Raw genomic sequence first — 25,988 nt, forward strand, 5'->3', positions numbered from 1 at the left:
AGTCCTATTTCCGATAAAAATTGAATGCGCTCCACGATCTGCCGAGAAAGCGCGCGCTGGAGAAGGTAGAACGTATTATGTTGCAAGTGGTCGGATAATTTACTGCGAGAAGTCCGGGGTGCAACCCCTCTCTTACCACGTAACAATGTTGGCAGCGTGCAGCTGACGTCGAGCGTTTACGCGATTACGGCTGCATAAAACATAAATGGAAACGCGCGACGTATTGTCGCGTGCGAGTCGCAGTGGAAGATGCGATATTGTCCTTACATCCCGCGAGAATGAAGCTCCCTACGGACAAAGACTTCGTCTACGAGATGAGTATATTGAAGATAGTCTCCTGGCCCGTGGGCACTTGGCCGCTCCAAGAATACGGTCTTCTGTCTGGCCTGAGGTTCGTCGTCGCCCTGAGTCTATTGGTGAGCAATTTCTACTTGGTTTCTTCCATTTCTACATGTTCTATTCCACTGCTATAGCATCGATCTTGTTGCTGAAACCAAGGCTTCGAATTGCAAGCCAAGCGAATTAACCCTTTCGGTACGAGCGCCGGATATATCCGGCATCCATCTGGTCACCTGTGTGACCGAGCGCCGGATATGTCCGGCATCCATCTGATGACCAATATGGACGAGTGCCGAATACACCTGGCATCCATGTAAACCATATTTCTGACATATTAGAAACTATTCTAATAACCGTTCGAGTCCCAAGCAGCGCTATCATGCTGTTTGGCATTTTTCGACCGTGTTTTCGGAATAATCCCTGGGACTCAAACGGATAAAGTCTTTTCTTACAAGGATTCCGAAAATACAGCTACCGGTATAATTGTCGTTTGATCTGAATTGATTAAAAATATTTCAGGTTACATTTTTCTTCGAAACTTGTTCATAGATTTTAACATATTGTAGGCCCTTTACAGAATGTTTGCAGGAAACAAAAGATTTAGAAACGGATTAAGTACAGTCATCACTTAACGCTTACGAAAATCTTCGTACAAAAGTGGACTGACTCTGCGTTATGTGCTCATTTTCGGCGCGGCACCCCGTACAGTGGGAGTGTCACGGCGGACAACGCGCTCGTACCGAAAGGGTTAACTAGACAGCAGCCTTTTAAATTAGCGTTCGCATGGAACGATGTTCGCTCGCAGTTATTTCTTCGAACAGATCAATTCGTATCGCTGAATCGTCTGTGCAGGTGTTGCTGTTGTCCACCTTACTTGTGGAAGTCTACCTGGACCACGGAAACGCGGCGAAGAATGTGGAAGTAATAGTGTTGATGTCGTGCAGCTCGCTCGCGATTTTGAAAGTGACTTGGTTCCGTTTTCGTTGCACGGGCTTGGTCGCCAACTTCGTCTCCGCTGTGAAAGACTATCAAGAGCTGAAGGAAGAGGAGAAACGTGCCATCGTGAAGCATCACGCGCACATGGGCCGAAATACGATCGGTTTCGTACTGTCCGTCATGTCCTTCGCCTTTGCCATGACAGCGCTGCAATCAGTATGATATTTTTATCATTTAGGGGAATTAATTTCTTAAGGATTTTGTTTCCTTTTTTTCTGTCACGTATTTCGTCAATACTACTCAGAAAGATGATTTCAAATTTTCTAGAAAGATTTCTACTGTTTCAAAGAATATTTACTTTTACTATTTAATTTAAATGATAGTCTATTTAAGTTTTATTAATACCAAATGCATGTGGAGTATATAATCCACCGAACAAATTTTGTTAACGCTACTATATGTATGTATTTATTATGCATTCACTCGCAGAACAGGAGACAACTACATCGTCTTCGGACGAACTTTTATTATAAAAAAAAATACATATACTCTTATTCTGGTAAAGTGCCATTGACGACTAATGAACTTCAAGCATTTGTGTAGACTGAGGAGTTCGTTTGAGGCTTATGATACCTATCTGAATGAGACGTAAAATTATAAACAATAGTCATTCTGGGTTACGGAGGCATTGCTTCGACAGTAAGAGTAAAACATCATTGTTCAAATATTTTCAATTTCGGAATTAAATTCTAGATTATGGAAATGTCGCACTGTGCGCCGCTCTCTACGGCATCCCAGTTTACCGCAGGAGATAACGCAACGGGGAATCTCACCCAAGCAACTGACAAGTGCGAACGTCAATACGACCTTCCTATTCCCAGCGAGGACACGTTGGAGCTTCTGGAAATACCAAAGAACCTATACGCGCTGATTTGTCTCGGGGAGTTCATATTACTGATGATAATGGCCTGTGGAAATATCGGTATCTCATTCGTTTCGTGACTTCATCCGTGTATTTTCAGCAATCGAGTTTCACAGATAATACTTCCCCTGGCCAGGTAGCGACACCTTGTTCATCGGCATCGTTTTCCACCTGTGCGGGCAGGTGGAGGTGCTGAAGCTGGACTTCAGTAGATTCCTGGAGCACGGAGCGAACAGTGTGAAACGTTTCACCGCCCTGGTAACGAGGCACCGCCATTTGTTGACATTGGCCGAACATCTCAACAACACCATCAAATTTATTCTTGTCTGGGAACTGTTCTCGAGCTGCTACCTCATCTGCCTAATCGGTGAGCATCTGCAAGGATTAATTAACCCTTAGCGGACGAAAGACGACTCTCGGTCGCCACGGCGTTTAGCGCGGCAGGACGAATGGCGAGTGAGAGGCGACAATCGGTGTTTATGTTACATATTTGCAAAAATCGCCTCGTCCTGCTACCTGACTCGGCCGAAAAAGTCGTCGTCCGCTAAGGGTTAAACGACTTGATCACAGACGTCCATGTCTGGTAAAAAGTGCTGGGTTTCCAAAAGAGATTCCCGTGTTCTCAGGAATCGAGGTCATCCTGCTTCTGCAGGCGAACGACATTACCATGGCGATTAAGACGTTTATGGTGGTAAACATCATAATGAGCCAACTGTTCGCGTACAGTTACGTGGGCGAGTACTCGAAGAACCAATTCGAAGAGATCGGATACTTGGCCTATTGCAGCGATTGGTACAACGCACCCTGCGATCTTGCAAGGGACATTTTGTTTGTGCTCATGAAGTCCGATTATCCGGTTCAACTGAAGGCTGGTAATCATTTCGCCATCAACCTCGAGTCTTACATGAATATTCTGAAAACGTCGATGTCCTATCTGTCGGTCCTCCGCATAATGATAACGTAAGCGCCCAGCTTTGTTTGTACCGCAACCTTGTTGCGGTACCGTTACCTCTTGTTTACCGCATCCAATCTTTTCCTGTACAAGTCAAAAATCACACGTAAATAACAGAAACATTTGCAACCGCGTCGATCGAGTATCGTCATTGAATAGTAGATCTGTTCACGCCATCTCTTTGAAGAATTTATTCTAATAAAAAATTACGCTTTCCGTACATTGCAGTGTCTTTTTTCCTATTTTGTGCGTTACAGTATCGTGTAGAATTTGTCTAACATGTTAAGGTTATTACTAATTAGAAATTGAACGAAATCGGGAAACATCAGGTAATCAAAATTTAGATTATACAATCTGCGAGAATATTCCCCGCGCCAATGTGAACCATCGGAACAGATCGAATAATACTATGCCGGTGCAGCAAGAGCCACTCACCGGGTCAACACCACGTAACACAGTGACATTCGCCTTCGCCAAATTGACTCGATCGATGAACGAAGACTACCTCGATACCACTGACCAGTTTATTGAACTAGTCACAGTTTTTACCACATGATAGCGAATAAATAAGGAAAACGGTAGGCTCTTTCGCGGTCGTTTGCAATTTAGATGCGTCGGACTACGAACTTCACGGAAGGGGGAGAACGCGCGTTTCCGATTCTATCGAAGCCAAGCAACGCGTTAGTCCTACTTCCGATAAAAATTGAATGCGTTCCGCGATCCGTCGAGAAAGCGCGCGCTGAAAATCGTATTATGCTGCACGTGGCCGGATGATAAAAGCGAGAGGTCCGCGGTGCAACCCCACTTTCGTCCCGTAACAATGTTGGCAGCGCGCAGCTGACGCCGAGCGTTTACGCGATTACGGCTGCATAAAACATAAATGGAAACGCGCGGCGTATCGTCGCGTGCGAGCCGCAGTCGAAGATGCGATATTGTCCTTACATCCCGCGAGAATGAAGCTCCCGACAGACAAGGATTTCGTCTACGAGATGAGTCCAATGAAGTTGGCCTCGTGGCCCGTGGGCACATGGCCCCTCCAGGAATACAATTTTCTGTCTGGTCTGAGGTCCGTCGTCGCCCTGGTCCTATTGGTGAGCAATTTCTACTTGGTCTCTTCCATTTTTCTACATCTTCTATCCAACTGCTATAGCATCGATCTCGTTGCTGAAGGTGCCAATTGGCTAGGGAGTAGCTTGATCGCCTCCGAGATAGTGGTCATTCATCAATTTGTGCTCTCTTGCGACAAATGCTCTCTCCGCGAGACAAACAATATTTAAACAATACCTGCATAGAAGTGTTACACGCTTTTGTATGCCGTCCCTGTATATATTGCAAGTTATTTGCTATTGTAACAATCCGCACCTGACGCATTTTTCGAGATTAACGCTGAACCTACCGTACAGCTATAGCGACTCATAGAAGTGAAGAAATCGAATTCAATTCGGTTTTGTCAAGTTTTTCTTACAACGCTGTAGGTTTAGCGTTCACATGGAGCGATGTTTGCTCGAAGTTATTCCTCCGAACGGATTAATTCGTACCGCTGAATCGCCCGTGCAGGTGCTGCTGCTGTTCACCTTGATCGTGGAAGCCTGTCTGGACCATGGAAGCGCGGAGAAGAATCTGGACATAATACTGATGCTGTCGTGCTGCGTGCTCGCAATTTCGAAGGTGGGTTGGTTCCGATTTCGTTGTAGGGGCTTGGTCGCCAACTTCGTCTCCGCTGTGAAAGACCACCAAGAGTTGAAGGAAGAGGAGAAACGTGCCATCATGAGACATCACGCGCACATGGGCCGAAATATGTCTGTCAGTATACTGTGCGCCACGTACTGCACCGTCGCCGTCGCTGCGCTGATCACCTCGCTGCCCCAATTTGCCGTAGAAGAGGATGAAACGGAGAATCTCAACCAAACGATTTATAAGTGTAAGCACAGCCTCCCTCTTCCCACCGAGTGTACGCTGGAGCTTCTGGAATTACCAGAAAATCTATATTCGGTGGTCTCCATCGCGGAGTTCTTGATGACGGTGCTGATGGCCTGTGGAAATCTAGGTACCTCGTTCGTCGTCTGACTTCGTCCGTGCATTTTTTGCCATCATGTTTCACAGATAATATTTCCTTCCGCCTAGGTAGCGACACCATGTTCTTCGGCATCATGTTCCACCTGTGCGGGCAGGTGGAGGTGCTGAAGCTGGACTTCAGTAGATTCCTCGAGGACGGAGCAGACAGCACGAAACGTTTCAATGCCCTGGTGAACAGGCATTGTCATCTGTTGACGTTGGCCGAAGACTTGCACGACACGATCGGATCTGTTCTGGTCCTACAACTGTCGTCGAGCTGCTTCCTCATCTGCCTAACCGGTAACAAATTACATTTCCTATAGTAATGATAGTAATAATAACAATAAATTTATTTACGGGATTAACCCATTGTTTTAAAAGAGATAGAAATGAAAATTAATCGTAAATATTTGAACGGATCTAGCCGTGACTGACATAAACGCTCGAAAATGTCCGCCGTTCAAAGGTTAATCACACGATTGATATACTTTCCGATACGATTTAGCATGTAACGGCTAGAAATTACGCTTTCGCAACGATTAATTAATTTATACCTGTACGTCTTAATCACTGACTGTCAGTGTCTGGTGGAGAGTGCTGGATTTCCAATTAAGATTCCTCCCTCCACAGGGGTCCAGTTCATCCTGTCTTTGCAGATGAAGAACTTTGCCATGGTGATTAAAGCATTTATGGTGGTGAACATTATGCTGTGCCAACTGTACGCGTACAGTTACGTGGGCGAGTACTCGAAGAATCAATTCGAAGGGATCGGATACTTGGCCTACTGCAGCGATTGGTACAACGCACCCTGCAATCTTTCAAGGAACATTATATTTATACTGATGAAGTCCGAGTATCCCGTTCAACTGAAAGCTGGTAATTATTTCCCCATCAACCTCCAGACTTACATGAGCATTCTGAAGACCTCGATGTCGTATCTGTCGGTACTTCGCGTGATGGTAACGTAAGCGCCAGCATTTTCGCTCCAGCCAATTCTTTCCTGTACAAAATAGAAGGTAACGCTTAAGTAACAGAATCATTTGCAATTTGGTCGGCCGAGTACCGAGTTTACCGACTTTTTAAAAAGATCTTGTAATAAAATACTATACGGTCCGTACGTTACAGTGTCGTTTCTCCTCTAGTACATGCCCCTATTTTCTGCCTGACAGTGCCGATCTTGTCTAAAAGGTTATTTTAGCCCATCGATCACCACGATAAATTCCATCCAGTAGCGCAATCTGGGAAGAGGAGATACGATTATTCGAGCCTTGCACCTCGTTTTTATAATTGTGAACAATCGGTAGCACGAATAATCGTATCTCCCCTACCAAAATTGTCCATTTTTGTTTACAAGCTGCAGGAAAATTGGGGAGAATTTACTGTAGTTGCGAAGGTGCCAACAATGTACCATGCATAACGAAAGTTCTATTACCCAGATCGAGCGACGCGTTGGAAATGCAATGCATTTAGAAAACATCGAGCGATCAAAATTTAGATTAGAAAAGTAGCAAGAACATTCTCCGAGCCAGTGTGAACCATTCCAACGCACCGAATAGTACTATACCAAAGCGGTACAGCAACTTACCGGGCCAACGCTGCGTAGCACAGTGACATTGCCCTCCTCCAAAACGACTCGATCGATGAATAAAGACCGTTTCGATAATCACTGACCAGTTTATTGATCTAGTTACAGTCGTTACCTCGCGATAGCGAATGAATAAGGGAAACGGTTGTTTCTTTCGCGAAACGATCGTTCGCAATTTAGGTGCGGCGGACTACTAACTTCGCGGAAGAGGGAGAACGCGCGCGTCTCCTATTCCTGAACGCAACAGAGGAGGAGCGCGTTAGTCCTATTTCCGATAAAAATTGAATGCGCCCCGCGATCTGTCGAGAAAGCGCTCGCTGGAAAAGGGAGAACGTATTACGTTGCGCGTAGCCGGCTAATAAAAGTGAGAGTACCGTGGAGCAACCCCTCTCTCGCCCCGTAACAATGTTGGCAGCGTGCAGCTGATGCCGAGCGTTTACGCGATTACGGCTGCATAAAACATCAATCGAAAAGCGCGGCGTACCGTCGCACTCGCGCCGAGATCGAAGATGCGGCGATCATCGGGGGAAACGTGCTATTTTGCCCGGACGTCCTGCCAGGATGAATCTACCGACGGACAAGGACTTCACCTATGAAATGGCTCCGATGAAGATCGTCTCGTGGCCCGTGGGCACCTGGCCCCTTCAGGAGTACAATTGCGTGACCGGCGCGAGGTCCGTGGCGGCACTTGCTTTTTTGGTGAGCTATTTATCGGTGAACATAAATGGAAAGCTTGTCCCGGAAATGTCAATCATTGCGTGGTAAAACAGAGTCGTTTGCGCAGATGCTGATGATGTGTATCGTGCACACGGAGATCTACCTGGACTACGGGAACGCGGAGAAGAATCTGGACGCGTTGGTGATGATCGCGTGCGGCATGCTCGCGATATCGAAGGTGGCTTGTTTCCGGTTTCGTCCTACGGGCCTGATCGCGAACTTCGTTTCCGCCGTGAGGGACTACCAGGAGCTGAACGGAGAGGAGAAACGTGCCATCGTGAGACGGCACGCGCACATGGGCCGGATGGCGTCCGCCAACATGCTGTTCTTCTCGTACTTCAGCGCGACGTTGTTCTCCATGGTGCCCATGTTTGCCGGGGACGACCACGCGACGGATAATCTCAACCTAACTCGAAAGGTTCAGCTGAACTATCCTATGCCAAGCGAGCGCACCCTGGAGCTCCTGCAAGTCCCAGGGAATTTGTACGCGTTGATTTACATCGGCGAGTACTTTCTACTTTTGGTGATCGCGGCGGGAAACCTCGGTATTTATTCGCCTTAGCGTGGTTATTCGTGTACACCTTGCAATAAAAACGACCGACGACTAGGTAGCGACTCCATGTTCTTCGGCATTGTTTTTCATCTGTGCGGCCAAGTGGAGGTGCTGAAGCTGGACTTCAGCAAATTCATCGAGGAAGGGGTGGATAGCACGCAACGTTTCAACGCCCTGATCAACAGGCATCGTCATCTGCTGGCACTGGCCGATCACCTGAACGACACGATCGGATTTATTCTGATCTTGCAACTGTTCTCGAGCTGCTTGCTGATCTGCACGACCGGTGATAAGTTACTTCGCAACAGTAATCTTGATCGTTCAAATTTAATCGCAGACGTCTGCGTTTGGTTCTGTTGCCAGGATTCCAGTTCATTCTGTCTCTGCAAGTCCACAACGTTGTGATGGTGATTAAGACGATCATTGTGGTCGGCACCGTGTTGACGCAAACGTTCGCCTACAGCTACGTGGGCGAGTACTCGAAAAATCAATTCGGTGGCATCGGGTACTTGGCGTACTGCAGCGATTGGTACAACGCGCCCTGCAGTATTTCGAAGAACATTCTGTTCGTCCTTATGAAAACCCAGTATCCCGTTCACCTGAGGGCTGGAAGATTTTTCGTCATCAACTTGGAAACGTACACGAGTATTTTGAAGACCTCCATGTCCTACCTGTCGGTTCTCCGCGTGATGATCGCTCCGTAAGACAAGCGTTGCAAGCAAGAAAGCGGCTCAGTATTTTTGTCGAAGATGCGAGGTTGCGAACAGTGACAAACGATCACTTCGTACGCTCAACGAAACTGCAGAATGCGGTGGATTTTTCTATCAGAGATCAACGTGAGTTATTCGTTATATACATATGCGAGAGTTTGTTATAGTATATTCTATGAAATGTATTGAGCAAGGCGGTGTTGTTTGATGTATTCCGCATTAAAAATACACTAAACATTTGTAATGTAAAGAGTTGCACTCTTTCCAAGTGGAAGAATACAGGAAACTGGGGAAATGTCTAATTAATATTTATTTTTTTTAAATTTAAATAATGATAAGAACTCGTGACAGAGACATCTACGGAAGAACGTCCAAGCTACTAGTTAATTGGATAAAAGATATTTCTCACAGATGGCGCGAAGGTGTTCTGCCAGAGTGATCATATGTAATGTAGGGTCAGGCAGAATATAAATAATTACGTGACCTATGGGGTTGACAGTGGGGGAACGTTGCAATTGGTTCGATAAGAAAACCCTTTTCCAGGCCAAATTGCAATGTTCCTTCTTCGCCGCCACCACCGGCCCCATCGTGTTATATTTTCTGCCTGACAGGGTCTATCATTACATGATCTCTACCAAGTCATTATCCTCAACATCTTTCACTAATATTTAAATGCGATAACATTAAAGCTGATTTGTTAATATTGCAAATAAAATAGAAAACTAATACTTATATAAATTTACTGCGCAATCTGTGTCGGGCTATTAAACTTCAATGTTATTATCTATGGATAATTTTGATTACACTAAAGATCAATTTAAGGTACGCTCAGCCGCCAATTCGTGTAATGGAAAAACGCTGAAGCCCCAGAAAATTTGTATCGATAAACTTGCTCACGTTCATGGAGATTCCGAGAGCCTCCGTTTTGTTCATGCCGATTCTGAAAGCCACGATGGTCGAGTGATTCCTCCCAGGATCTTTGGACCAACGAATTGAAAGCGGTATCGAAGATACACCAGACTCGAATGCCGGGGGCAGGATCTCGACCTTCCCTGCGCTAGAAACGAGAAGACTGCGTCACATCGACCACTCACAATATTTCTATCTTCTTCCCTTTATCTTCCCCACTTTTTCTATCATATTTTTCTCACTACTTTATAAGAATGATATAGTAGAACGTACTATGTGCACACCATCTTTTACGATGAATTAAAGACAACATTGCTACAATTCAACGAGATGGACGTCGTCCCTTTCCGCGGTACCGAACGTCTGACTGTGGACTGCGCCGGAGGGTTGAAATTGTTTTCCGATACAGGTGAAGAAATAAGGGAAACAGCGCATAAATGGTTCGTTACGAGAACAATCATCTACAATTGAGAAATTTGTGTTTTAGAAAACTCCAACGATACCCGCAAACATCCCCCAATTTTTAATATTCACGATCCGGATATCGTGGTCGCGAAATCGACGTGAAAAGACTACCGAACTACCCAAGGATCACCCTTCTTTCCCCCTCTGTCTATTTTCTCTTTATCTATTGTCTTCTTGGCAGCGCGCAGCTGACACAGTGCTCGACTGCCGGTTAGACGATTAGGGGTGAATAAATCATCAACCGACGCACGCAGCACGCGAACACGCGGGAATGCACAGAACGAAGATGCGTCGATTATGGAAGAACGATACATCGTTCCTTCGCGCGTGTCGCGAACATGACGAGACATGCGAACAAGGACTTCTCTTACGCGATGGGAGCAGTAAGAATCTTCTCGTGGCCTGTCGGCACTTGGCCTTTGCAGAAGTACAACTTTGTGTCCGGCATACGCTGTTTCGTCTCCGTGACGCTTCTGGTATGAAACATTGAGTTTCCATCAAGTGTCCGCGGTTTATTGTCGCGGGAAACGTTGACGGCGACTCCTCGTCTCCTTCTGATGACATTTCGCTGAAAAGAATCTTTTCTATGTTATTAATTTACGAAGTATGATGATTTTATGTAGTGCAATATAGTGTTCGGGTTTACTGGACGGATCATACAATCCCTAGATTAATCATAGAAGACGTTTTAATTTGAACCTAATTCCAAAGTGTCCGATCCTCTTTCTGCGAATCGTTAAAGACTCGTCCTTGCAGTTGGTGATGCTAACGGTAGTGCACACGGAAATGTACCTGGACGTCAGCGACGCCGAGAAGAACATGGACGCGGTTATGCTGATCACCTGCTTCATCCTTGCGGCGTGTAAAGTGACGTGGTTCCGCATCCGTTCGAAGGGGCTCGTGGTCAACTTCCTGTCGGCGTTGAAAGACTACGACGAGCTGGCCAACCTGGAAAAGAAAGTGATCGTGCGGCGGCACGCGCAAATGGGCCGAGTCATTTGCGGCACCTTCATGTTGAGCACGTACATAGCCTGTACGCTGATGTCCATGGTACCAATGCTGGTAAGGGAGGACAAGAGTGCTGTGGAGAACTTGAGTGTCGCTCATAGGGTTTCCTTAAACTACCCCGTGCCTTCGGATTGCACCCTGGACCTGTTGAATCTACCTGCCAGCCTGTATCCGGTGATTTACATCGCCGAGTACATCATGCTGCTGATGGCCAGCATTGGAAACTTTGGTAAGTCTCCCTCTCCCTCCCTCCCCCCCTCTCTCTCTCTCTCTCTGTTTTTGTCTATCAGTGTCGCCCCATAGAAACTGAGTTATGAGACGAGTGCGTTCAATAGGTAGCGACTCCATGTTCCACAGTATCATATTTCACCTGTGTGGTCAGGCGGAAGTGCTAAAGCTGGAATTCCGCCAATGCTTCGAGGTCGGCGAGAAGAAAGCTCGGTTCTACACCCTGATAGCCAGACACCAGCAGCTGCTGAAACTTTCCAAGTATCTGAACGATACCATCAACCCCATCATGATAGTCCAACTATTTTCCAGCAGTCTCTTGATCTGTACATGCGGTAACATTCAACGCGTCGAGCACCGGAAGTCTAGAAGAAGATCTAATCTTGTTTCTCTACTTTCAGGATTCCAGTTCATACGATCTTTGAGCACCAACAACATCGTGATATTGGTGAAAACAACGACAGTGGTGGCCGCCATAATGGCGCAGCTGTTTGTATACAGTTACGTACTCGAATATCTGAAGACCCAGTTCGAGGGCGTCGGTTACTGTGTTTACTGCAGCAAATGGTTCAACATCCCGCGTAAACTATCGCTGGACATGGTCTTTTTCCTGATGAGGAGTCAGAAACCCGTCCTCCTCAAGGCCGGGAACTTCATCTTCATTAATTTGGAGACCTTCATGAGCATCCTAAAAACCTCGATGTCCTATCTCTCGGTTCTTCGCGTAATGGTAGTGTAGACCGCCAAGCTTTTTCACTGACATCAATGCTTTCCTGTACAAGTCGGAGAGGATGGAAGCATCTGTAATCGAGACAGCCGAGTATCAACGAGATTACAAACAGCCGAGAAATGATTACTTCGTAAGCTCAACGAAACTACAGAATGCGATGGATCTTTCCATCAGAGATCGACGTGAGTTGTTCGTTATATACATGTGCGAGAGATTGTGGATTTTATATTCTATGAAATGTATCGATCAAGACGGTATTTGATATATTCGGTATTAAAAATACACTAAATATTTGTAATGTAAATAGTTGCACTCTTCTCAAGTGGCAGAATACAGGAATTTCGGAAAATGTGTAATTAATATTTATTTTTTTAAAATTTAAATAGTGATAAGAAGTTGTGACAGAGACATCTGCGACAGAACGTCCAAGCTACCAGCCGATTGAATACAAGATATTCCTCAGAGGTGGCGCGTACATGTTCTGCCAGAGTGGATATATGCAATGTGGGGTCAGGCAGAATATAAAAAACCACATGACCGATAGGGTTGACGGCGGGGAAGCGTTATATAGGAGCGTCGAGGAGCGTCGATAAGAAAACCCTTCGCCAGGCCAACTTGCATGCTCCTTATTCGCTGCCATCACCTGCCCCACCGTGTTTTATGTTCTGTCTGACTCACCACTATAGGGACCAGCATTTCATGATCCCTATTAAGCCATAGTTGTCAACGCCAATTGGTATACTGGCAAAACGCTGAAGCCCCAGAAAATTCGTATCGATAAACTTGCTCACATTCATGGAGATCCTGAGAGCCTCCGCTTTGTTCATGTCGGTCCTGAAAGCCACGATGTTCGCGTGATTCCACCCAGGATCTCTGAGCCGACGGATTGAAAGCGGTATCGAAGATACTCCAGACTCGAATGCTGGGGGCAGGATCTCGACCTTCCCTATGCTTGAAACAAGAAGGCTGCGTTACATCGATCACTCACAATATTTCTTTCTTCTTCCCTTTTTCTATCATATTTTTCTCACTACTTTATAAGTATGATAGTAGAACGTACCATGCGCACACGATCTTTTACGATGAAATAAAGACAATATTGCTACAATTCAACGAAATGGACGTCGCCACTTTCCGGGATACCGAATGCTTGACTGTGGACTGCGACGGAGGGTTGAAACTGTTTTCCGATACAGGTGAAGAAATAAGGGAAACAGCGCATAAGTGGTTCGCTTCGAGCGCAATCATCTGCAACTTAGAAATTTGTGTTTTCGAAAACTTCAACGATACCAGCGAACATCCCCCGATTTTTAATATTCACGATCCGAACATCGTGGTCGCGAAATCGACGTAGAAAGGCTAGCGAAGCACCCAAGAATCACCCTTCTTTCTCTCTCTGTCTAGTTTCTCTTTGTACATTGTCCTCTTGGCAGCGCGCGGCTGACACAGTGCTCGACTACCAGTTAGGCGATTACGGGTGAATAAATCATCAACTTACACACGCAGCACGCGAGCACGTAGGAATACACAGAACGAAGATGCGTCGATTATCGAAGAACGATACACCGTTTCTTCGTGCGTGCCTCGATCATGACGAGACATGCGAACAAGGACTTCTCTTACGCGATGGGAGCAGTAAGAATCCTCTCGTCGGCCGTCGGCACTTGGCCTTTGCAGAAATACAACTTTGTGTCCGGCATACGCTGCTTCATCGCCGTGTTACTTCTGGTATGAAACATTGAGTTTCCAACAAGTGTCCACGGTTCATTTTGCCCCCTAGCCTGACACGCTGTACAATTGCTGTCGTGTGGCACTTTGGGGGCAAAGCAAACCACAAAACTCCTTACACGGACGCGGAGTTAAGACTGGGTCTTCCGTACCCAGCCTAATGAACGATGAGCGAAGGCGGCGATTTACCCACGTTCGGACCCCTCGTAGGTGTTCCGTCGGGGGGTAGGTACTAAATTTCTTGTGTATGCCAACAATGGCGAGGAAACATATCTGCGCCACCTCCGCGGTGGCCAGATTCGCAATAAATGTCATTATCGCGGAAACCATTGAAGGTGACTCCTATCCTCCTTCCGACGACATTTCGCAGAAGAGAATGTTTTCTATGCTATTAATTCAAGAGTTCCGAAGGTCGGTTTCCGTTTTTAAATGGATTCTCTTACTTTTTTCGAGCAGCTGAAAGATCTTTTAAATAGTGCAAAATAGACTTTGCATTTGCTAGTCGGATCATTCAATTCCTTGAGTAACCATAAAAGATGTTTTAATTTGAATCTAATTCGAAAGTGTCCGATCCCCTTTCTTCGAATCGTTAAAGACTCGTCCTTGCAGTTGGCGATGCTAACGGTAGTGAACACGGAAATGTACTTGGACATCAACGATGCTGAGAAGAACATGGACGCGCTTATGCTGATCTCCTGCTACATCCTTGCGGTGTATAAAGTGATGTGGTTTCGCATCCGTTCGAAGGGACTCGTGGTCAACTTCCTGTCGGCGTTGAAAGACTACGACGAGCTGGCCAGCCAGGAAAAGAAAGTGATCGTGCGACGGCACGCGCAAATGGGCCGAGCAGCTTGCGGCACCTTCATGTTGAGCTCGTACTTAGGCTGCACGCTGATCTCCATGTTGCCAATGCTTGTAAGGGAGGACAAGAGTGCTGTGGAGAACTTGAATGTCACTCATGAGGTTTCCTTAAACTACCCCGTGCCTTCGGATTGCACCATGGACCTGTTGAACTTACCTGTCAGCCTGTATCCAGTGATTTACATCGCCGAGTACATGCTGCTGTTGGTGGCCAGCGTCGGAAACTTTGGTAAGTATCTCTCTCTCTCTCTCTCTCTCTCTCTCTCTCTGTCTGTCAGTGTCATCCCGTAGTAGCTGAGTTATGAGATGAGTGCGTTCGGTAGGCAGCGACTCCTTGTTCTACGGTATCATTTTTCACCTGTGCGGTCAGGCGGAAGTGCTGAAGGTGGAACTCAGTCAATGCTTCGAGGTCGGCGAGAAGAAAGCTCGGTTCTACACACTGATAGCCAGGCACCAGCAGCTGCTGAAACTTTCCAAGTATCTGAACGACACCATCAGCTCCATCATGATAGTGCAACTGTTTTTGAGCTATGTCTTGATCTGTACAAGCGGTAACGATCAACGCGTCGAGCTCCGATGGTCCAGAATAAGATCTGATCTTGTTTCTCTACTTTCAGGATTCCAGTTCATACGGTCTTTGAACACCAACAACTTCGTGATGATGGTGAAAGCGACGATAGTAGTGAGCACTCTATTGGCGCAGCTGTTCGCATACAGTTACGTAGGCGAATACCTGAAGACCCAGTTCGAGGGCGTCGGTTACTGTATTTATTGCAGTAGTTGGTACAACATCCCGCGTAAGATATCGATGGACGTGGTCTTCTTCCTGATGAGAAGTCAGAAACCCGTCCACCTCAAGGCCGGGAACTTCTTCTTCGTTAATTTGGAGACCTACATGAGCATCGTCAAGACCTCGATGTCCTATCTGTCGGTTCTTCGCGTAATGGTAGCGTAGAGAGCCAAGCTTTTTCACTGACACCAATGCTTTCCTGTACAAGTCAGAGAGGATGCATAAGTAACGGAAACATCTGCAACCGAGACTGCCGAGTATCGACGAGATTGCAAACACTGAGAAATGATTATTACTTCGTAAGCTCAACGAAACTGCAGAATGCGGTGGATTTTTCTATCAGACATCAACGTGAGTTGTTCGTTATATACATATGCGCGAGTTTGTTATAGTATATTCTATGAAATGTGTTGAGCAAGGCGGTATTGTTCGATGTATTCCGTATTAAAAATACACTAAATATTTGTAATGTAAATAGTTGCACTCTTTTCAAGTGGCAGAATGCAAGAAACGCGGGAAATGTCTAATTAATATTTATTCTTTCAAAATTTAAATAATGGTAAGAACTTATGACAGAGGCATCTGCGGCAGAACGTCCAAGCTACTAGCCAATTGGATACAAGATATTCCTCACAGGTGGCGCGAAGATGTTCTGCCAGAATGGACATATGTAATGTGGGGTCAGACAGAATATAAAAAATTACCTGGCCGATCAGGTCGACGGTGGGCCCTTCACCAGGCCAACTTGCAATGCAATTCTGACCTGATTCGTCTCTATAAGGTCCATCCCTATCAAGCCATAGTCCTCAACGTCTTTCACTAATATTAAAATGCGATTACATTAAAAATGATTTGTCAATATTGTAAATAAAATAGAGAATTAATATTTACAGAAACGTACTGCGCAATCTGTGTCGGACTATTGTATTTCAGTGTTATTATCTGTGGATAATTTTGATTGCACTAAAGATCAATTCGCGGTTCATACAGTCGCCAATTGGTATAATGACAAAACGCTGGAGCCTCAGAAAATTTGTATCGATAAACTTGCTCACGTTCATGGAGATCCTGGGAGCCTCCGCTTAATTTATGTCGCTTCTGAAAGCCATGATGATCGCGTGATTCCTACCAGGAGCTCTGGAACGTCGGATTGAGAGCGGTATCGAAGATACACCAGCCTCGAATGCCGGGGGCAAGATCTCGACCTTCCCCGTGCTTAAAACAAGAAGACTGCGTAACATCGATCACACACAACATTTCTTCCACCTTCTCTTTATCTTTACCACTTTCTCTATCATTTCTTCCTCACCACATTATCAGACTGTTAGTAGAACATACCATGGGTATAAAGTCGTGAAATAAAGACAATATTACCACAATTCAACGAGATGGACATCGTCCCTTTCCGCGATACCGCGCGTTCGGCTGCGGACTGCGGCGGAGGGTTGAAATTGTTTTCCGATACAGGCGAATGAATAAGGAAAATTGCTGGTAAGTGGTTCATTTTGAGAGCAATCATCCGCAATTTAGAACTTTGTGTCTTAAAAAATTTCAACGACACTCGCAAACATCCCTCGACTTTCAACATTCACGATCCGAACATCGTGGTTGCGAAAGCTACGCGGAAAGACCAGCAAAATACCCAAGAATCTTCCTCTTTTCCACTCTGTCTCTCTTTCTCTCTCCCTCTCTCTCTCTCTCTCTCTCTCTCTCTCTCTCTTTCTCTCTCCCTCTCTCTCTCTCTCTCTCTCTCTCTCTCTCTCTTTATCTATTGTCTTCTCGGCAGTGCGCAGCTGACACAGTGCTCGACTGCCGGTTAAGCGATTACGGGTGAATAAATCATCAACCGACACACGCAGCACGCGAGCCCGCGAGAATACACAGAACGAAGATGTGTCGATCATCGAAGACCGATATACCGTCCCTTTACGCGTGCCTCGATCATGACGAAACCGGCGAGCAAGGACTTCTCCTACGCGATGGGGCCGATAAGAATTCTCTCGTGGCCCATCGGCACCTGGCCTTTGCAGAAATACAACTTTATGTCCAGCATGCGGTGCTTCGTCTCCGTGATACTTCTGGTATGAAACATTGTGTGTCTCCGAGAAGTGTCCATGGTTCAATATTGCAAAAGTCATTGAAAGTAACTCCTATTCCCATTCTGATGATATTTGGCTGAAAAGAATCTTTTCTATGCTATTAATTTAAGGGGTGCGAAGATAGGGTTTCGTTTTTAAATAGATTCACTTACCTGTGTTCGAGGAGCCGAATGTTCTCTTAAACGAATAGTGCAAAATAAGGCTCGTCTATGCTAAAAAGATCCTTTGTTTCCTAGAACATCCACAGAAAAACGTGATTTCGCTCCTACTTTCTTGAACAACTCAAAGATCTTGTAAACGAATAGTGCAAAATAGAGTTTCCATTTGCTAAACGGATCATTCGGTACAACCATGAAAGACGTTTTAATTTTGCGCCAACCAATCCTGAAGTGTCCGATCCTCTCTCTGTGAAACGTTAAAGACTCGTACTTGCAGTTGGTGATGCTATCGGTAGTGCACACGGAAATGTACCTGGACAGAAGTGACGCCGAGAAGAACATGGACGCGGTAGTGCTGATGACCTGCTGCTTCCTTGCGGTGTGGAAAGTAATATGGTTCCGCATCCGTTCGAAGGGACTCGTGGCCAACTTCTTGTCTGCGTTGAAGGACTACGACGAGCTGAACGATCAGAGAAAGAAGGTGATCGTGCGGCGGCACGCGCGAATGGGCCGAGCAGCTTGCGGCACCGTCATGTTCTGCTCGTACTTTGGCTCGACGCTGTTCACCACAGTACCGATGCTGGCAGGAGAGGACAAGGGTGACGTTGATAATCTGAACGTCACTCGTGAATACTCGTTGAACTACCCCTTGCCTTCGGAATGCACTGTGAACATGTTGAATCTACCTGCAAGCCTGTATCCGGCGATTTACATCGGCGAGTACATCCTGCTGCTCGTTACTAGCACCGGAAACTTTGGTAAGTCTCTCTCTCTCTCTCTTTCTCTCTCTATTAGCGTCGTCCAGTAGTAGCCGTATTCTGAGACGAGTGCGTTCGTTAGGTAGCGACTCCTTGTTCTACGGTATCATTTTTCACCTGTGTGGTCAGGCGGAAGTGCTGAAGCTGGAATTCAGCCAATGCTTCGAGGTCGACGAGAAGAAAGCTCGGTTCCACACCCTGATAGCCAGACACCAGCAGCTGCTGAAACTTTCCAAGGACCTGAACGACACCATCAGCCCCATCATGATAGTGCAACTGTTTTCGAGCTGTCTCTTGATCTGTACAAGCGGTAACGATCAACGCGTCGAGCTCCGATGGTCCAGAATAAGATCTGATCTTGTTTCTCTACTTTCAGGATTCCAGTTCATACGGTCTTTGAGCACCAACAACATCGTGATGGTGGTGAAAACGACGATAGTAGTGGCCACTCTATTGGCACAGCTGTTCGCATACAGTTACGTGGGCGAATACCTGAAGACACAGTTCGAGGGTGTCGGTTACTGTATTTATTGCAGCAAATGGTTCAACATCCCGCGTAAACTATCGCTGGACATGGTCTTTTTCCTGATGAGGAGTCAGAAACCCGTGCACCTCAAGGCCGGAAATTTCTTCTTCGTTAATTTGGAGACCTACATGAGCATCCTGAAAACCTCGATGTCCTATCTGTCGATTCTACGCGTTATGGTAGCGTAGGCGCTATGCTTTGCCGCTGCCATCGATGCTTTTCTATGCAAATCGTCGGAAACATCTGCAACCGTGTCGGTCGAGTAACGACAACGGATAGTAAATCTATTTACTGATTTCGTGCTATCTGCACTAAGAATTTTTTATATTAAAGATTACGACTTCTGTACATTACATTGTTACTCTATTATAGCATCCCTATTTTAGGAGCCACCGCGGCCGACAGTTTTTGCTTAAAACGTTTACTGTCGTTGAACCACCATGCTAGCAATTAATTGTACAGTAAATTCTGTCTAATTGACGCTCAGATTGTGCAAACAAAAAAAAGAACAATTTATGAAGAGCAGATGCGATTATTCGAGCCTTGCGGCTTATTTTTATAGTTACCGATTGCCAACAACTACAAAAAATATAAAGAATACTCTTATTTGCTCTTCTCAAATTGTCCATTTTTGTGTACAATCTGAGCGTCAAATTTACTGTATTTCGACTACCCCAAAGTCCACCAATTTACGCATAAGGACTACTTCAATGCGCCCATCCATTTTATTGGATTATTTATTCGTTACCTGACGATTGCGAATGAACGTCGCGGCTGAGCTATGCGTGCGACACTTAACTTCCAGGTTCGGATTTCGAGAAAAATCACCGCCGCCTTGGCACGCACCGCGTCCGTCGATGCTCGGCTCACCTCCTCCGTGGAACACCGTTACGAGATCGGACTTCTTATCGCGCCCCGCGATTCGCGCTTTGCTCGATGAACTTTGATGCTCGACGCGATGGAACAACAGAACTCCGCCGAGCTGGTCCCGAACGGGGGAGGCGCCTTGCGCGGTTTTTCCTGCGCTATGATCATTTGGTTCGGCGAATCGTCAATAGTTAACGAGCTTAAGGACACGCGACAGTTTTTCTGTCTTTCATTCTCCGCGCGCAGTCCGCGACCCCTCTTTTGGCCGCCGGTGTATCATATTTTTATGCGTATGAAAACACAAGCCTTTCGCGTGGCCTGTACGGCTGCATAAAAGATCAAAGAAAACGGGGACCGCACGAAAGTGGGCGTCAGCGTTTCGTGACTCCGCAGTCGTGCGATAAATCGTGCTCCGCGGAGGACCGAATCGAAACCGTCCTGTCGGGAATATCTCTGAAACATGTCTCGTCGAAAGCAAGTCGGTGAAACGAAGCCGGGCTTTGTGGGACCGGAGAAGGTGCTGCGGCTTTTGGGCATTTGGCCATTGAACGCCGACGACATTCTGCGGTCGTCGTTGGGCCGATGGTGCTTCGCCATGCTGACGCAAGTGAGTACGGTAAATTCTCCCCAATTTTCCTTCAGCTCTTATAAACAAAGATAGACAATTTGTAAAAGAAGATACGGTTATTCGGCTCATTTGTATAGTCGCCAATTGTCAACAATTATGAAAACGAGGTGCAAGGCTCGCATAATTGCATTTCCTCTTTCCAAATTGTTCATTTTTGTTTACAAGCTGAAGAAAAATTAGTGATAATTTACTGTACCGAGTGGCTCTCGCCATTCGCATGATCTCGATTCTCCAAAGATCCCAAATACCTTCCGGTGTTCGATCTTCTAGGTCACCGCAATCTGCAGCCTGTCCACGGAGGTCTACCGTCACTGTCTCGACGTCGACGACACGATGGACGCCTTCGTGATGGACCTCTCCTCGATGATCAGCCTGTCCAAGATGTTCATCCTGAGATTCAACTGGAAGCACACCTACGCGCTGGTGAACTCGGTGGGGGAGGACTGGTCCAGCGTCGAGGACTCGGATCATCGTAACATCATGGCCAAGTATCAGGAGAAGGGTCGCGTCGTGTCCATGTTGCTGCTCTACATGGGCTATGCCTCGGGGGTCTCGATCATCGTCAAGTCACTGCCGTTGCATGAATTGCCGTTCCAGGTTCGAGTCCTCGAACGAGAAAGTCTTTAAATTCTGATTGCTCGTCCCTTGCACAGATGTTCCAAATTCCGCCGAATTCCACGAGCACCGTGGACCGGACCCTGAAGACCAAGTACTTCCTGTCGACGTACTGCGCGTTCGGGCTCCAACCTTGGTCACTTCGAACATGGATGCTCGTGTTCCAAGCGGTCACCGTGTTCGTAAACGTCGTCGGCCACTGCGGCAACGACGGCTATTTCTTCAGCCTGACGATGCACCTGTGCGGTCAGTTCGAGGTTCTCAGGGTCAAGCTAGCGGAGATCGAGATCGAGAAGTCGGGCTATAGCAGAAAGATCGGCCTGCTGGTGCAGCGACACTGTCGCCTCATGATACTAGCCGGCGATCTCGAGCAGAGCTTCAACGTGGTCATACTGGTACAGCTGTTGATGAGCCTTCTGCTGCTCTGCGTCGAAGGTAAACAGATTTTAACGACTCGCAAAACGAATAGCTTGCTTCCAACGACGCGAGCCAGTCGCGACAGCTGGTTCTTCGACTCTCTGAAGCCCGATCTGTATTTCAACGACAGCATCGCGATGTTTCGATCTCGTCTCTTATTCCTGAAATTATATTAATAATCCTGAAAACTCTGGACAAATTTTGAGACACCTACTGAGGAGTCTCCAATTTAATGCACAAGTGTAAGCTGAAGAAAATTGCACAAAGACTGATAACGTTCCAATTGCTGTATTTTTTACTTTTCGTTTTATCGCCGCTGCAGATTCAGCAACCTTTCTTTCAGTCACAAAAGTGTGTTTCCCCATGTTATATTGACTGATTCAGACTGTCTTATAGTTCTTTGAAAAGCTAGACACGAGCACTATGTAAGACCTCAAAACTATCGTTACAATATTCCAATTGTAAGCAGCCTTCATGATCTTCTAAAGAGAAAATACTAAAATTAACTTCTGAACCTAATAAATCGTGCAAGCAGTAGAAGCGAAGAAAATCATGCAAAGCCTTGATTTCTCGTTATTAGTTGTCGTTCACTCACCGGTAGCTTTCTCGAAAACCAGGATTCATGATGCTGGTGTGCCTGAACGCGAACGACAGAGTCGGCGTGCTGAAGTGCGTGATGTTCGTGACCACGTTGCTGATGCAGCTGTACGTCTACACCTACGCCGGCGACGCCCTGGAGTCCCAGACAGCTGAGATCTCGTTCGGTGCCTACGACTCGACCTGGTACCGTTCCCGAGGGCACCGAGCCAGGGACCTGGCGTTGATCATCAGCCGCGGCAACTCGCCGTACTGTGTCACGGCCGGGAAATTCGTGCCGATGAACTTGCTCACGTTCAAGGAGATCCTGAAAGCCTCCGCCTCGTACATGTCGGTCCTGAAGGTGATGATGGACGCGTGATTCGCACCGGGGAACTCTGGCACGCGGACCGAAGGCGATCCCGAAGGTACACGAGACTCGAATGCCGGGGACAGTGTCTCTACCTTCCCTGTCCTCGAAACGAGAAGACTGCGTCACATCGATCACACACAATATTTCTTTCTCCTTCCCCCCTTTCTCTGTCTATCTGTCTGCATGCTAGTCGAATATATCATGTGTATACCATCTTTTTACGATGCAATAAAGACAATATTACTATAATTCGACGAGATAGACGTCGTCCCGTTCCGCGACTCCGAACGTGCGACTGTGAACTACGCCGGAGGGTTGAAATTGTTTCCCGATACGGGCGAAGGAATAAGGAAACAGCGCGTAAGTGGTTCGTTTCGAGAGTAATCATCCGCAATTTAGAAGTTTGCGCTCTGTCCCGATCGGGGAACGGGTGATTTCCACTCGCGGTTTTCGATCAAAATTGAATGATACTCACATGCGTTCGCAGTCTTTTAACATTCGCATTAAGAACATCGTGTTTGCAAAACCGATCCGGAAGATCAGCGGAAGACCTAAGAATCTCACTCTGTCTATCTCCCTATTACGCCTCTCTCTCTCTCTCTCTCTCTCTCTCTCTCTCTCTCTGTTTCGATCTCTCCCGCCCGCTCGAGTTGTATTCTTGACAGCGCGCAGCTGACACAGTCCTCGACAGCCAGTTAGGCGATTACGGGTGAATAAATCATCGACGGGAATACGCTACGCGCAGGAACAGGAGAATACGAAGAACGAAGATGCGTTGATTGTCGAAGAACGATCCACCTTCCCTTCGTGCGAGCCTCGATCATGACGAAACCGGTGAACAAGGACTTCTCCTACGCGATGGTGCCGATGAAAATCCTCTCGTGGCCCGTCGGCACTTGGCCTTTGCAGAAATACGACTTTGTGTCCGGCATGCGTTGCTTCATCTCCATTATTCTTCTGGTATGAAATATAGTTTCTCTGATATGTGTTCACGGTTCATTGTCACGGAATCCACTGAAGATCATCCTGTTCTTCTTCCGACGATATTTGGCTATCGTCATAGCATCATTCTATGCTATCATCTTCATTTTATTTCGTTTCCTTTCCTAGAATGTCCATAGAAAGACATGATTTCGCATCTACTATTTTAAGAAACTCGAAGATTTTGTAACTGAATGCAGTGAATTCTCCCTATTTTGCCTTCAGCTTGTAAACAAAAATTTGGGAAGAGGAGATATTATACGAGCCTTGCACCTTGTTAACTATAAAATGCAAGTATAAGAATGACCTGCGAGGCTCGAATACCCGTATCTCCACTTCCCAAATTGTCTATTCTTGCTTGCAAGCTCAAGAAAAATTGGGGAGAACGTATTGTAGTGCAAAATAGAGTTTGCCTATGCCGAACCGATCTTTCGATCCATAGAACATTCGTGGAGAGGCATTGCAATTTTGTACTTATCTATCTCGAAGTGTTCGATCCCCTCCCTGCGAAACGTTGAAGACTGGTTCTTGCAGTTGGTGACGCTAATGGTAGTGAACACGGAAATGTACCTGGACCGCAGTGACGCCGAGAAGAATTTGGACGCGGTTGTGCTGATCGCATGCGGCATCCTCGCGATGTGGAAAGTGTTATGGTTCCGCATGCGTTCGAAGGGACTCGTGGCCAACTTCTTGTCGGCGTTGAAGGACTACGACGAGCTGGACGATCAGGAAAAGAAAGCGATCGTGCGAAGACACGCGCAAATGGGCCGAATCGCTTGCGGCAGCGTCATCTTCTGCTCGTACTTTGGCTCGACGTTGTTCACCACGATACCGATGCTGGCAGGAGAGGACGATGGTACTGCGGAGATTCTGAACGTCACTCGCGAGGACTCGTTGAACTACCCAATGCCTTCGGAGTTCACTCTGGACATGTTGAACCTACCTGCGAGCCTCTATCCAGTGATTTACATCGGCGAGTACATCATGCTGCTGACGATCAGCACCGGAAACCTTGGTAAATCGGTCGCTCTTTCTATCGGTGTCGACCCGTGGTTGCCGAGTTCTTAGTCGAGTGCGTTCGGTAGGTAGCGACTCCTTGTTCTACGGTATCATTTTTCACCTGTGTGGTCAGGCGGAAGTGCTGAAGCTGGACTTTAGCAAGTTCGTCGAGTTCGGCGAGAAGAAAGCTCGGTTCCACGCCCTGATAACCAGGCACCAGCAGCTGCTCAAACTCTCCGATGACCTGAACGACACCATCAGCTCCATCCTGATAATGCAACTGTTCTCCAGCTGTCTCCTGATCTGCACAACGGGTAACGATCAACGATTCGAACCCCGAATCTCTGGAACGATAAGTAATCGTGTTCCCTCACTTTCAGGATTCCAGTTCATACGGTCTTTGAGCACCAATAACATCGTGATGGTGATTAAAACGATAATTGTAATGTGCACCCTATTGGCGCAGCTGTTCGCCTACAGTTATATCGGCGAGTATCTGAAGATCCAGTTCGAGGGCGTCGGGTACTGGATTTATTGCAGCACTTGGTACAACATGCCGCGCAAGCTGTCGCTGGACGTCGTCTTCATCCTGATGAGGAGCCAGAACCCCGTCTACCTCAAGGCCGGACGCTTCTTTGTCGTCAACATGGAGACCTACATGAGCATCGTTAAGACCTCGATGTCCTATCTGTCGGTTCTTCGCGTAATGGTGGCGTAGAACGCTGATCATTTTTTCACTGTCGCCGATGCTTCTCTGTGCAAGTCGGAAAAAAGGTATAAGTAACGGAAGCATTTGCAACCGAGACGGCCGGGTATTCTACGATTAATAGTAAAACTATTTAACGATTTCGCGCTATCTGTACCAGGAAATTTTTATATTAAAAATTACAATTTCTGTACATTAGAACGTTATGATCTATTATAGCATTCTTATTTTACCAGCCGGCACAGTCTATAAACCTTGCTTAAGAAATTACCTGCCGAGTCATTATTCTAGCAATTTAGTATACAGTAAGTTCTCCCTAATTTGTCTATAATGGAGATGCGATTATCCGAGCCTGACGGTTTATTTTTATATTTGCCGATTGGTGATAAAAACGAGGCGCATCTCATCTTCCCAAATATAATTGTCCATTTTTATTTACAAGCTGAAGGAAAATTAAGGAGAATGTACTGTATTACGACAAAATTGTGCCTCGCAATGTACAAAATGGCAGACATCGTGTAACAATTGCGATAAATTTAATCATCCAGGGATCGAAAAATTTAATTTTTATTAATGTCTTTACACGTTTGAAAGAATCCCTGTATGATCTTAAAAAGAATCCTAAAAATCCTCGTTACATACTTGCCATCAAAATCTTATTGTCACTTCTGCATCGATTAAATGTTCTTCAAATGTTATAAATTTTCTTAAAATTTACTGATCTCGTTCGCTTCGCAAATCTCGATCGGTGACCCGCGGATGGTGCGTTCAGCGATGGTTCCGAGCTCGTGGCTCGA

At 46.4% G+C, this 25,988-nt stretch overlaps 6 protein-coding genes and 2 long non-coding RNA genes across 13 annotated transcripts; 6 read left to right on the top strand and 2 right to left on the bottom strand.

Annotated features, from left to right (window-relative positions):
* Window positions 1-117: 117 nt before the first annotated feature.
* On the top strand, window positions 118-3,185 carry LOC143259220 (uncharacterized). Of its 2 annotated transcripts, none has more exons than XM_076520640.1 (5): window positions 118-416; window positions 1,192-1,491; window positions 2,029-2,257; window positions 2,334-2,564; window positions 2,806-3,185. In XM_076520640.1, the coding sequence occupies exons 1-5, from the start codon at window positions 279-281 to the stop codon at window positions 3,159-3,161; spliced, it is 1,254 nt and encodes a 417-aa protein (XP_076376755.1). In that variant the 5' UTR covers window positions 118-278; the 3' UTR covers window positions 3,162-3,185. The 2 variants fall into 2 exon arrangements, with proteins under 2 accessions (XP_076376755.1, XP_076376756.1); XM_076520641.1 differs by having other exon boundaries at window positions 119-416; window positions 2,824-3,162.
* A 917-nt stretch (window positions 3,186-4,102) lies between these two features.
* LOC143258931 (uncharacterized) lies at window positions 4,103-12,458 on the top strand. The gene is made up of 8 exons (XM_076519483.1): window positions 4,103-4,240; window positions 4,707-5,196; window positions 5,274-5,504; window positions 5,835-6,168; window positions 10,376-10,619; window positions 10,900-11,380; window positions 11,487-11,714; window positions 11,781-12,458. The coding sequence occupies exons 1-8, from the start codon at window positions 4,103-4,105 to the stop codon at window positions 12,116-12,118; spliced, it is 2,484 nt and encodes an 827-aa protein (XP_076375598.1). The 3' UTR covers window positions 12,119-12,458.
* LOC143259226 (odorant receptor 10-like) lies at window positions 6,711-9,075 on the top strand. The gene is made up of 4 exons (XM_076520652.1): window positions 6,711-7,488; window positions 7,574-8,051; window positions 8,115-8,345; window positions 8,423-9,075. The coding sequence occupies exons 1-4, from the start codon at window positions 7,351-7,353 to the stop codon at window positions 8,761-8,763; spliced, it is 1,188 nt and encodes a 395-aa protein (XP_076376767.1). The 5' UTR covers window positions 6,711-7,350; the 3' UTR covers window positions 8,764-9,075.
* On the bottom strand, window positions 8,529-10,189 carry LOC143259232 (uncharacterized). Its single transcript, XR_013033054.1, has 4 exons — window positions 9,952-10,189; window positions 9,667-9,826; window positions 8,731-8,880; window positions 8,529-8,665 (listed from the first exon to the last, which is right to left on the bottom strand). It is a non-coding gene; the product is annotated as an uncharacterized LOC143259232 (long non-coding RNA).
* Window positions 12,459-13,422: 964 nt separating the features above from the next.
* LOC143259221 (odorant receptor 4-like) lies at window positions 13,423-16,199 on the top strand. 3 transcript variants are annotated; one of them, XM_076520643.1, is made up of 4 exons: window positions 13,423-13,837; window positions 14,447-14,927; window positions 15,022-15,249; window positions 15,316-16,199. In XM_076520643.1, the coding sequence occupies exons 1-4, from the start codon at window positions 13,700-13,702 to the stop codon at window positions 15,651-15,653; spliced, it is 1,185 nt and encodes a 394-aa protein (XP_076376758.1). In that variant the 5' UTR covers window positions 13,423-13,699; the 3' UTR covers window positions 15,654-16,199. The 3 variants fall into 3 exon arrangements, with proteins under 3 accessions (XP_076376758.1, XP_076376759.1, XP_076376757.1); XM_076520644.1 differs by having other exon boundaries at window positions 15,069-15,249; window positions 15,316-15,620; XM_076520642.1 differs by having other exon boundaries at window positions 15,022-16,199.
* Window positions 16,200-17,230: 1,031 nt separating this feature from the next.
* On the top strand, window positions 17,231-19,377 carry LOC143259222 (odorant receptor 47a-like). Of its 3 annotated transcripts, none has more exons than XM_076520646.1 (4): window positions 17,238-17,569; window positions 18,023-18,503; window positions 18,586-18,813; window positions 18,880-19,377. In XM_076520646.1, the coding sequence occupies exons 1-4, from the start codon at window positions 17,432-17,434 to the stop codon at window positions 19,215-19,217; spliced, it is 1,185 nt and encodes a 394-aa protein (XP_076376761.1). In that variant the 5' UTR covers window positions 17,238-17,431; the 3' UTR covers window positions 19,218-19,377. The 3 variants fall into 3 exon arrangements, with proteins under 3 accessions (XP_076376760.1, XP_076376761.1, XP_076376762.1); XM_076520647.1 differs by having other exon boundaries at window positions 17,239-17,569; window positions 18,633-18,813; window positions 18,880-19,195; XM_076520645.1 differs by having other exon boundaries at window positions 17,231-17,569; window positions 18,586-19,377.
* Window positions 17,533-18,199, bottom strand: LOC143259235 (uncharacterized). Its single transcript, XR_013033056.1, has 3 exons — window positions 18,059-18,199; window positions 17,740-17,992; window positions 17,533-17,663 (listed from the first exon to the last, which is right to left on the bottom strand). It is a non-coding gene; the product is annotated as an uncharacterized LOC143259235 (long non-coding RNA).
* Window positions 19,378-19,520: 143 nt separating the features above from the next.
* On the top strand, window positions 19,521-25,404 carry LOC117228201 (uncharacterized). Its single transcript, XM_076519484.1, has 8 exons — window positions 19,521-20,503; window positions 20,795-21,121; window positions 21,178-21,574; window positions 22,174-22,511; window positions 23,247-23,465; window positions 24,021-24,501; window positions 24,572-24,799; window positions 24,866-25,404. Exons 1-8 carry the CDS (start codon window positions 20,357-20,359, stop codon window positions 25,201-25,203), a joined length of 2,475 nt encoding a protein of 824 aa, XP_076375599.1. The 5' UTR covers window positions 19,521-20,356; the 3' UTR covers window positions 25,204-25,404.
* Window positions 25,405-25,988: the final 584 nt, after the last annotated feature.

The sequence above is a fragment of the Megalopta genalis genome, chromosome 3, assembly GCF_051020955.1.
Source record: "Megalopta genalis isolate 19385.01 chromosome 3, iyMegGena1_principal, whole genome shotgun sequence".
Taxonomy (NCBI): Eukaryota; Metazoa; Arthropoda; class Insecta; order Hymenoptera; family Halictidae; genus Megalopta; species Megalopta genalis.